The sequence below is a fragment of the Gymnoscopelus braueri genome, assembly GCF_963280865.1.
Source record: "Gymnoscopelus braueri genome assembly, chromosome: 14".
Taxonomy (NCBI): Eukaryota; Metazoa; Chordata; class Actinopteri; order Myctophiformes; family Myctophidae; genus Gymnoscopelus; species Gymnoscopelus braueri.
The window spans coordinates 35,453,280-35,465,420 of NC_137619.1; the positions used below are offsets into that span (position 1 = coordinate 35,453,280).

A 12,141-nucleotide genomic window follows, 5' to 3' on the forward strand; every position below is an offset into this window, starting at 1 on the left:
TGGTTGCCCTGTTAGGGCAACCACTCTAATAATAAACGTATATTTACAGTATATATAAACAGTTGGGGGGGGGGGGTGAGTCAGTCAGGTTGTGTGTGATCTGACGTTGTGAAGTTGGTTAGTGTTATGGGGATGTCTTGGCTAGAGATGAGCCTTGTTGTTGCTGATGTGATCCACTGTGTCTGAACTTCAAGTGCGTGTTCCTGAAGTCGTCAACATAGACTCCTGAGTATGAGCAGGGGGAGGGGCGAGAAGGAATAAATAGATTTACTGGTCGGGGAAGTAACCACACACTCACAGAATATAGGGGAGGGGGGTGCAGAGAGAGAGAGAGGGAGAGAGAGAGAGAGAGAGAGAGAGAGAGAGAGAGAGAAGGAGGAGTGAAGGAGGTGATGTGAATCAATAGATGAATAGGTGGTTCTCAAACTTTTTGGGCTACATTCTTTATTCATCTACGGCAGTGGTTCTCAAACTTTTTGGGCTACATTCTTTATTCATCTACTGCAGTGGTTCTCAAACTTTTTCATGTCAAGGACCCCCAAAATGATATGTATTCGGCTGCGGCAAATAGTGTTGTGAGAGAATATCTGTTTCAGTGAGAACAGATTGAAAATAACTTTGTACTGTAACTTGGCATTCACACTCACATCGTTTTATAAGTCAAATCAAATCAAGTTTATTTATAGAGCACATTTAAAAACAAATGAGCGTTGCGCTTGGCACAGACATGCGCAGAGCAAGTTCTGTCAGGGAACTCAGTGCAGTTGTTGGCGGCCGACCATTGGGCCGCCTCAGCTCCACATTCACATCCACTCATCCAATCACACACTTATTTCGATCTCAGACTGCTCTATTCAAATTGGAAGTTTGCACTACTCCTTCCTGCTTGCTTTTGCTGCTGCTCATGCTGATGCTACTGCTCTCACCACTGCTGTCTAACTAAAAAATTTGCTCCTCACCCTCCACCACCCCAGCTACCACCAGCTATCGTTTTGGATCTGCTGTTTATGTACAGGGGATTCCATGGTTGGGAGATGCGCTTTATCAGAGTACCTAAAAGCAGATCCAATTAATCGCCAAACCATAATAAATATATTGCTAATTTTATATTCAATAAAATATCTTATCTTCATGCGTTGTCTTTTATCCATTCATGAGTTGTCCTGACAGAACCTTTGTCGTACCAAAGTGCTGTACAGAACATTTCATCAGCACAACAGACAACAAACAATAGTAAACAACATACAGAGGCATAATAAACAGTTCATCAACAAAGTATCGGACAGAAACAATAAGATAAAAACGCCAAAACAACATATCAGGGGATTTCAAATGATTGTGTGTAGAACAGAGTCTTGAGCCTGGATTTTAAAGATTCAAACGGAGGGGGCAGATCTGATGGAGAAGGGAATGCTGTTCCACAGCTTGAGGGCTGAGAAAGCAATGGCGCGGACAGTCACCTCTGAGCTTCAATCTAGTTATCGGGACAGCTAAATGTCACTGTGACATGCACTGATGCTGCCTTGCACATCCTCATTCCTCACTGTAACACTGAGTGCTCAAATGTGGAACCAAATGGACCCTTGTTTTTTTACACACTCAGGATTTGTAGAGTGTAAAGCTTGCCCTCTGCATGCTGTCTTCCCTGTTGTGTTACCTGGCTGTGTGCAATTCCAATGCAGCTCCCCATTGCCCTGGAAATGTCTGATATGACTGTTCAAGCTCTGTTATATAAGATAACAGATATTATATATTATTTATTATATATTATATATATTAAAAACACATCAAATTAAAGTCAAGAAGGAGACACGCTATGATCTCTCCCCTGCCATATGAAGCTGTGCTAATGAGCAGAGAACGCAGGGAAAGCACTGCTTACAGAGGAAGAAACAGTGTCTACCTCTTTAATAGACCACCGGAATTAACTATAATATGGATGTAGATTATGGACCGATATACAATTTGAAAATAAACGTTTATTGAATCAAAACGGGACTAGGAAGAGTGATCATTGTTTTTTTGTAGCCTATTCTATTTGAATGCCTATTCAAATCAGGGCAAAATAGAAATAGGCTACTGACACAATAATCTTACAATTTGAATTTGAATTGAAATAACATTTTTATACTCAATTATATATTTCTTCCAACTCTCCTTTCCACTATTCTCCATCAATAGGCTACCTAAATATACAAAATAGAAATTAGTTAATAATAATGTATAATTAGTGTATAATGTTACACTAGAAATTATATTTTTCTTTCTTTTCTTTTTTTTCAAGTTCAGTTCAAGTTCAGTTTTACCATTTGAATAGAAATATATATGTGCGCATACGCTCAAACAAAAATAGTGTGGTTTCGAGTGCTGCAGACTCTTTTTAAGAATGGAGGAGGTTGAGTAGTAGCTGTGTAGCTTTTACCAGGCTGTCCTTTAAGCCAACTCTGAACGGCGGTCATCCTCCCATGCTATGGAATCATAACCTTACTAGACACGCCTGCCTGCAAGGGTCTTATTTGTACCGTCTCGGAGTTAAATTAACACCGGTAAATTGCATCCGAAGGGTTCCTATGGAAAATAAACATAAAAAACAGCCCAAACTGCGCATTTCGGTCTATAAACAGCGGCGTACTGTACAGTAGTTGCGTGGTTGACATGAACGAACAGAGCAGCAGCAGCAGCAGCTCAGCAGTGTTGCCAGATTCTGCGAGAGAAATAAGCAACCAGGTCTATGAAAACAAGCCGCGCATACACGGCCATGGAGCCCCAGCGAACACAAACACACACACACACACTAGAGTTGCACCGATCGATATGACTTAATTCACGTATCGGCTATCACGTCACCGATCCATGTTCCGATCCAGGAAAATAAAGGTCTTTGATGTTTACTACAGTCCATCCTGCACTGTGCACTGAGCGAACCCGACCTACAGTATGTGCAGAATAGAGACCGCAAACTCGACTACAGATAGATAGCCCCACTAAGGTACAATATGCAAGAGAGTGAAATCACTTACAGTACAGTAAGTGACTTTAACCGTCCACTGATCAGTCATGTCACTGCAGGTTATATAGGTGTGAAAGAGAGAAAACAGAAGCCTGTGCAGTTATCTAAGAGCTTAATGCAAGCTCTCTTCAGGCATAATGTGATATTAGTAGATTGTAAATATGATCGAATAATAAATCTGTGGCAACCCTGGACTGGCGTCACAGTTCTAATTTTGAGAAACCCTGGAATAGATTATGACAGTGCTGTGGTGGAGTGAAGCTCTAAAACGTAAAACCGGTGTGTGATCTGTGTGGGATCGGATGAGGTGTAGTGGGATACCGGCTCCTGACAGTGTCTATGGTGTCACGCGTCTTCAAATGAGACCATGTCTAGCCACCTCCAACGCACACACGTACGCACGCACACGCACACACGCACACACACACACACACACACACACACACACACACACACACACACACACACACACACACACACACACACACACACACACACACACACACACACACACACACACACACACACACACACACACACACACACACTTTCTGTGAGTGTGGGCTTCTTAGTTTCTTAGTTTACCTTAATGCATCCTTGACCATGACTCTTTTAGATCCCAAAGCAGGGCTGACATCACTAAAGCAGTACTTAGACACTTCCAGGAATCCAGTCTGCCTCCTGAACCCTGGAAACACCGGGGAGACACTGGGGACACACATTTGTGTCCCACACGTTTGTTTTACTATACTTGTGAGGACATTTCAGGACGGCGATCTTATGAAACATAAGAAACATTTTGTTGTTGTTGCAATTTTTTTTAACCGAAAATAGTAGATCTACAACCTCTAAATGCCTAATCCTAACCCTAACCCCAACCTGAATCTTTTCCTAATTATAAGCCTAACCCCCCAAATCTCTTAAACCATGAAACTATTTCTCTTTTTGGGACCCGGAAATGGTCCTCACTATGTCTATTTCTCACTATATTTGTGGGGATATTTTACCCTCACAAGTTTAGTATAAGAACACCCGGGCTTGCTGTTGGCTATGATTAGAAGGGCACTAGTGTGGCATAAAAATCACTTAATGTACGTAGGCAAGCTAACGCTAGCTGTAAACAAACCTCCCTTCTTTCAAGCTGAAAGAAGGCTTTATGAAATCAATGGAGATCCACTTTCAGGCTCATTTGATCCAATAGGAATCTGGAATTTCCCACTGGAACCAAACTTTGAAACATCTGCTTTTTAGTGTCAGCAGCGACAGATTTAGGGTTAGGGTTAGGCTTAGTTATAATGGGGGCCGTGGCAGTCTGACCAATGGTACTTCGGAACAGTAGACCGTTGGACAAATGGCACGGCACCCTACATAAATGCCTAAATTGAAAATGATAAATGGATTCCTTTAGGAAGAAAGAATGGGAAAGAGAACGGAAGAACAACACTACTGGTTTACCGTATTGTCATTAGTGCATAGTGCAGGGTCACCACTGTGTGTTGACTCATAGGAAAGTTAGTGTTGATGATGGTCTGACGACCGAAACGTCCACTCTCTGTGTCACTTTATTTCACCGTGTCACTTTTTGCACTCTTGTAAGTAAAGAGTCAAGACTATTTTTTTGCATCTAAAGAGCCTCAGTTTTCATCCTTCAGTGCGACCCCTTCTTTTTGTTAATGGACTTTCATGCTGGCATGCTGGCCCAGCATTATAGTAAGCCTTGAGTTTAGAGCGCAAACTTCCCTACCTCCCTCTCAATAGGAAAGCAACATCTTTGATAGATTGCTAACAATGGAGCATCTGGACACTGTCTGTCTATATCAATGGTAATTTAGCTATGTGAGCAATCACAACTCTCTGTACCCACACACACGTGCGCGTGCTAAAATACACTACTCACAGAATCACTTAACTCTGCATTAATAATTTACTGAATAATCGATATGAAGTGTTGGTGGTTCTGGGAAATACTGAAGCCCAGAGGGCCTCCCTCCTTCCTTTCTCTCACCAGACAAACATTTGGTACTTGCGGCTGTAACAACAATCAGTCAATTTTTATACACAGGTGTTGAGGTAGAATAACTTAATTCATTTAAGCATTTATATATTTTATTCCAGTGTGGAAAGTCATTTTATATATATATATATATATACATACACATACATACATACAATATATATATACAGTATATATATATATATATATATATATATATATATATATATATATATATATATATACATACAATATATATACAGTATATATATATATATATATTTTTAATGCTGTCAAAGTTCACGCGTTATTGATGCGTTAACGCATGACCCAATTAACGGTGTTAATATTTTTGACCCTTTGAAGCATCCATAGGTCTAAGATCCACATGGCAATGCTGTATTGTGGGGGGTGTGTGTGTGTGTGTGTGTGTGTGTGTGTGTGTGTGTGTGTGTGTGTGTGTGTGTGTGTGTGTGTGTGTGTGTGTGTGTGTGTGTGTGTGTGTGTGTGTGTGTGTGTGTGTGTGTGATCATTCTCTGTTTATTAACCCATTTAGAGAACATAGCATAGAAAAATCGGATGAAGTCTGTGATGCAGACAGATAAAAGACATTTATTTTCAGATGAATAAATGATGACATGGTTTCACACTAACACGATCTATTTTATCTCCATATTTCATCCTTTAGTTTTTTTCATAGATCAATGCTACTGGGTATCCTTTAACCACGACAATGTCATGCAAAAGTAGCAAAAAATAGACTATCTAGATTAGAAGCTCACAAGGTGTTTGTGGCGTGTCACGATAAGCAAGCTGGTGAACCCAAATGCAGAGACTACACAGTCAGGTCTTTATTCACAACCAGTAAGTAGGGGTTGGTGGCGTGGAGAGAAGCCGTCTTGCAAGGAACAAGTGAGCAGGCAGGCAAGCTTACTTGGCAGGGCATATGGCTGGCAGTAGTAGGCAGGTAGTGAAACAGGCAACAGGCAGGCAGCAGTATGATTCTGGAGGCAGAGAAGAAGAGTTTGAGTTTGAAGGTATTAACACAGGAGCAACAAACACTAGGAGAAATTCTAGGAAAACTTGAATTCACTAAGTGGAAGTTCACTATTAATACAACTGGCAATTAAGAGTCGTGCTACTACCATGGGCGGTTGTGCAACGTTAAGGCGATGAGTGGAGGTAAGACCTGCTTCAAATACTGTGAGGGTTTATGAGTTGATGGCCGGCAGGTGCGTCAACTGAGGGAGATGAGGAGACCATAGACAGGTGTGCCAAAGCTGGAAGCTGGTAGGCAAGTCTACGCCCATACAGACTGTGTGCTGTCTGTGACAGCGTGTTTGTAGAGAGGTTATCACAAATTTTTAAATATTTTCCCAAAATAGGGACGACAGTTTGAAAGTGGCTTAATCTGTCTGTGGATTCTATAAATATTTAGCAAACTAAAAGTATTAACAAGAGCTTGTGACTAAATAAAAACTACATCTGATCCATTGGAGCACAGGTTCTTTATTCCATCTCCAGAAATGAAAGTTTTCTTTTTACATACAAGGTTTCTGCCCGACAGCGATGATAATGTGAAGTGTCAGATCATTGGTTCTCAAGGTGGGGTCCGGAGACCCCCAGGGGTCCTTGGGGGGGTTCAGCAAAAGTAGTTAATAATAGAATCGCAATCATTTTAATCAGTTTATCCATTTATATGTTGGCTATTCAGAAATAGCAGATCTACAAGCTCATAGCACATCACTTTGTGCCACACTGCGGGCTTGTAAATCTGCTATTTTTAGATCTGCTAGATATATCTTCTCTTCTGGGGGGCCCTGGCACTGACAAAACCTTTTCAGATGGGGGTCCCTGGCCAAATACATATCAATTTGGGGGTCCTTGACTTCAAAAAGTTCAATAACCACTGCTACTTTATTCCATTTCCGGAAATGACAAGGGTTTTGGACATACACGGTTTCTGCCCGATAGCGATGATAATGTGAAGTGTAGATGGGTTGCATCCTGACATCCTGGAGTAGGTGATGGATGATGGCTGGCTGCCTCCTGGGTCTCTGGGCTGGAAAGTCTATTAACTGGCTTCTACAGACGCAGCAGCACAGAGACACTGATGTCATCATCTTGCTGTAATTGCATCTCGTCTCTGCCTGCCTGTGTGTGTGTGTGTGTGTGTGTGTGTGTGTGTGTGTGTGTGTGCGTGCGTGCGTGCGTGCGTGTGTGTGTGTGTGTGTGTGTGTGTGTGTGTGTGTGTGTGTGTGTGTGTGTGTGTGTGTGTGTGTGTGTGTGTGTGTGTGTGTGTGTGTGTGTGTGTGTGTGTGTGTGTGTGTGTGTGTGTACTGTGTAGTTATTATTTAGTGGTTCAATATTTCTTAATCCAACAGACACAGTAACCACTTTCACAATGTTTCCAAATGTTTTGAAAATAGCAGATTTACAAGCTCACAACACGTTGCACTGTGATGTGTTGTGAGCTTGTAGATCGTTTCTGCAACGACAGTGACGACATTATGCATGTGCTACACAAAGATGTGTGCACACACACACAGCTGTGTTTCAGGGTCATGTCATGTCGTGTTGCATCACTGTGGCGATGTGAACATCTGCAAAAACAGCAAGCACTGTCACTGTGTGACAATGTGTTCTGGATGGGGGAGCGTCTCTGTGTGCTGAAATGCATTCTCTTTTAACCCATTAAAACCGGGAAAGCATATGTGTCATTTTGGATTTTAGCTATAGCAAAATACGTTTATCGGAAAACTCTTAGGATTTAGAAGGCATTTCGTTGCTGTCAGACCTCGAAATAAATTATAAACGGAAGTCTAAGAGAATACAAAACAAAACACAGCTGAATTGGATGGGAACAATTCAGCTGAACAAAAGGACAAGAAAACAATCACACGCAGTGGTTTACGCTAATGATTGTAAGTAAAAAATAATAATATTTGGGCTAACGGAGTCTGCTTTTTGGTTGCCCGAACTGGCAAATGGGTTTTTGTGTTATTGTTTTTCTTTCTTTCTTTTCCTTTTTGATGTTTATTTTGGGACTGGGAAGCAACCTTCTTTTGTTTGCTATTCACTCAATATGAGATGTATCCGTCCATAAACACAATCAAACGTTCTCACACACTGTAGCTAGCCCTGGGTTCTACTAAAGTTCAGCATCGCTTTAAAGACGTGTAAACTAGCAGACGTGAGGGGAGCCTCACTTGTACACTACACAAACACATTCATAAATGTGTATGCACTATGCGCACCAGTGATTGTGTTCCCACCCTGCCTGCACTGTTTTTATTTTCTTTGGAGATGGGCAAGTGCTTTTGAGACCATAGTGTGTCAACCCTTGACTAATACTGTAAGTGTCAAAACACAGAGATTGACATTTTCCACTGTCAGGGCTAGTGCTAGCAGGGCAGCGGCAACAAGGGCGAAGGACCCAATTTGGGTCTCGATGCGACATGTTATGTGCTTTGTAGATTAGCTATTTTTGCTGTTTGTAAAACAGGGTTAACCCCCGGTGTAAACATTTCAGAGCTCCTTTCTAGGGCTGTCACGATTATGAAATTTTACTTCACGATTCATTGTTGCTCAAATAATTGCGATTAATGGTTTGATTGCGTTTCTGTCATTGGACATTGGAACATTATGAATACAAATGTTTACATGAACAAAAGGTGCATAGGGCAGATATGACAAATAACTTACATAATTGAATAACTTTAGAAAGTAGAAATCTGTTCCGGAGATGGGGTTAAGGTAACAACATGAATACAGAGCCTGAGATAGGACTCGGGCAAAGAGAACACAGAATATAACTAGAATGGTGTGCTTAGGATAGTGGCATTGTTTTAGTAATGGAGCTCAAAGAGTGAGGGTGATGGAATAAAGGCAATTGTCTGTTGTCGCAGTATTGGATGGCAAGGGGGAAGGGGCAGTGGTGTAGTGGGGATGTTTTTAGTGGGGAATGCCATTTTAATTAAGTCACAAAGAATGCAGTTTGCGAGTGAGCACACACGCACGCACTCACTCACTCTCTCTCACACACACACACACACACACACACACACACACACACACACACACACACACACACACACACACACACAAAATCCTTTAACCTTAAAATAATCACCAGACTATTTATATTTATCTAATCAACATTCATTATGTGCAGCATTGCTTCATGTAACCGCCACACACAAAGCATGCCAATTTATAACAATAGCACACACATGATCTGTGAACTAATTCACGCCTAATGCATACAGTGAAGTATGTATAATTACAGGCTGGGTGTTAGAGAGGCCACATGTTTGACAAACATGTGGCTTGATGAACATCAAGGCCTGTTCAAACAGTAACTCTGTAGCGTTACAGTACATGGGATGACTTTAGCGCAATACATTAAATGCCTGAGCTCATCAGGTATTGATTCCCTATTGCTCTCAACAAAGTCCCTAAATACATTAATGCATTGGTTCTCAAAGTGCGGTCCGGGGACCCCCAGGGGTCCTTGGGGGGGTTCCAGTGGGTGCCCTGAAAAATGTGTTTATATAGCGTCACAATCATTTTCACCACTTTAACTATTATTTTATACTTTAGCTATTAAAAAATAGCAGATCTACAAGCTCATAGCGCGGCACAGAGTGCCGTGGTATGAGCTTGTAGATCTGCTTTTTTTTTTTTTTATCGTGAAAATGTGTGCAAATCTTTGAATATATATATATATTTTGTAAAGCGAATTTTGGCGGTCCTTGACATGAAAAAGTTTGAGAACCACTGCATGATTGCAAAGTTCACTTCTGTTTATGTTGTGGGGGGCTTGCACACACACACACGTGTGTGGCATAATGTGTTAACTTGTGGTCTCAATGTTGGGGCAGTCAGGTGACATGGGGAAAGGAGGGAAAGTCCGAAGTCATCTGGTGGATGAGTTGAGACAAGCAGGTCAGGGCAGTCTGAAGGAAATGTGGCTGGAGAAGAGAGACAGACAGATTGTGACATCCACGACAACAAAATGCTAAAAGTGACAGCGTTGCTTATCAGTACTCAGTAGTACTAGTCAAGTTATTAAAGTTATCTGTGTTTTAATGCCATATTACCAAACAAAACATGGTAGATAGACCTTTATTGCTGGAGAAAACCAGGTGTCGTAGCAGCAACAGCAGTAAGCATGAAACACAGAATAGGTAATAGAGAAGAGCGCAGTATTGCCATGTCCGCTTATTATAAGCGACTTTGGGCTTCTTTTTGTGTAAAGTTGCTTGTAAATAGTGTGTGCAGTTAATTATTTGGGCTTGTTGTTTCCAAATGTTTTACTTATTATTTAAACCAGTGGTTCTCAAATATTTTCATGCCACGGAACCCCAAATTAATATGTATATGTCCCTAAACCCCATCTAAAAATGTTTTGTGCCCAAGGAGTCCCGTACCAGATTTGTGTTGTTAGAATGTTTAAAAAATCTTCCAAATCGTCCACATTTTATTTCAAGATTTTTTTTAAATAGCAGATCTACAAGCTCACAGCGGTCGCATCGCCCTGTGGGTATAGGACAGTATCGTCCTGTCTATCAACAACAGTACTATAATCAGTAAATATACATTCTATTGTACTCTAATCATGACTTAAGGTTTTGTAAGGATAAGACATGGGTTTGATGAGAACATGTCAGGAGGAAGCAGCAGTCAATAAGACCTCCAGTGGATGTCTCTCCATGTGAGTGCTTGGCCGGTCCCCAAACCTACGTCTCACAGCACAGCAGCAGCCGTCCCTGAAGACAGAGGGTCTTTGTCCCCAATCTGGCCCTGATACTAACAAGCAGTCAGCCAGCATCAGCCAAAACCCAGCTTGACAACAAGCTCTCTCCTCTCCAGTCTGGAAAGATACACTTCGAAATCCCTAAGTGTTGATTTAACGCTCAGGATAACACTTAAATTAACGCGTATTTAAAGTACTTGTATTTAACATATTTCATGTGTTGGAGAAGAAAAAAGCAGCATGTCATCATGGAGGTTTCAACTACAAAAGGGTGAAAAACATTCACACTGACATAATGCTAATAATAATCTATTAACATTCCCTCAGAGGTTTGTACTGGCTATTTTAACCTGGCTTTGGCTATTTTAACCCGAATATTTGCCTATTTTCACAGAATATTCACTTATTATGACATGCCCAGAATTAGTTTGTTGAGGTTACAAGTACCCTTCTACTTGCCAGACTGTTAAAAGGTTTCATTAGGAATTGTTACTAATTGTATTGCCTGTCTTCCTGGAGACTGTGATGCTAAAATAAATGTCTTATGTGTTGCAGGTGGGGAGGGAGACTGTTCAGACCACAGAGGATCAGGTGATGAAGAGGGACATGCCCCCTGCATTCACTAAGTAAGTCTTCATCAATAACGCTTCCTCCAGGCCAGTGTCAACGAGGTTGCGGATTAACGGATGCGCTGAACTCTCTTCGGCCTTGCCCTTCTTTCATGGTCACTCACTCTCATGTCAATTTAGGAAATTATAGAAATAATCCATTTAAGCCCAGCAGACAACAAGAACTCTGTGAACCAAAGGTTTCATGATGTTAATGCAGTTTAATGGCAGGAAGCATGGCTGTGATCCCAGCTGCTGGGAAAACCGCTTCTGACGCTCATTTACCCTGAGCCTTCACTCTTTGAGTTTGAGACCTGGCCTGGCTGTCTGTGCAGTACTTACAGGCCAGTACTGTCCAGCACTGTCTAGTATTGTCCAGTACTGTCCAGTACTGTCCAGCACTGTCCAGTACTGTCCAGCACGGTTCAGTACTGTCCAGCACGGTTCAGTACTGTCCAGTACTGTCCAGCACTGTCTAGTACTGTCCAGCACTGTTCGGTACTGTCCGGTACTGTCCAGCACTGTCTAGTACTGTCCAGCACTGTCCAGTACTGTCCGATACTGTCCAGTGCTCTTATCTGCGCTGTAATTTTATTACAGCGCATATTTTTCAGTTTTATTTTATTTGTAACTTTTTTTCTTTTTTGTATTCAAATGTTATTTTATGATGCGTATTTTACACGCTCTTAATGCTTTGTGTCTTATCCACTTGAACCTTCAGAGTCCTTATTCTGGGCGAATGTTCGGCAGAAATAGCAGATCTACAAGCTCA

At 41.5% G+C, this 12,141-nt stretch overlaps 1 protein-coding gene across 5 annotated transcripts in view; it reads left to right on the forward strand.

The window, feature by feature from the left end:
- The window catches only part of LOC308100749 (vinculin-like), a 44,514-nt gene that overhangs the window by 5,087 nt on the left and 27,286 nt on the right, over positions 1-12,141 (forward strand). For all 5 annotated transcript variants that reach the window (XR_013934455.1, XM_080449838.1, XM_080449840.1 and 2 more), the window contains exon 2: positions 11,317-11,387. Coding sequence is in view for 4 of the 5 variants with exons in the window: in XM_080449838.1 (XP_080305964.1) it covers positions 11,317-11,387 (71 nt within the window). In the remaining variant the exon portion in view is untranslated. The remainder of the gene's footprint in view (positions 1-11,316; positions 11,388-12,141) is intronic.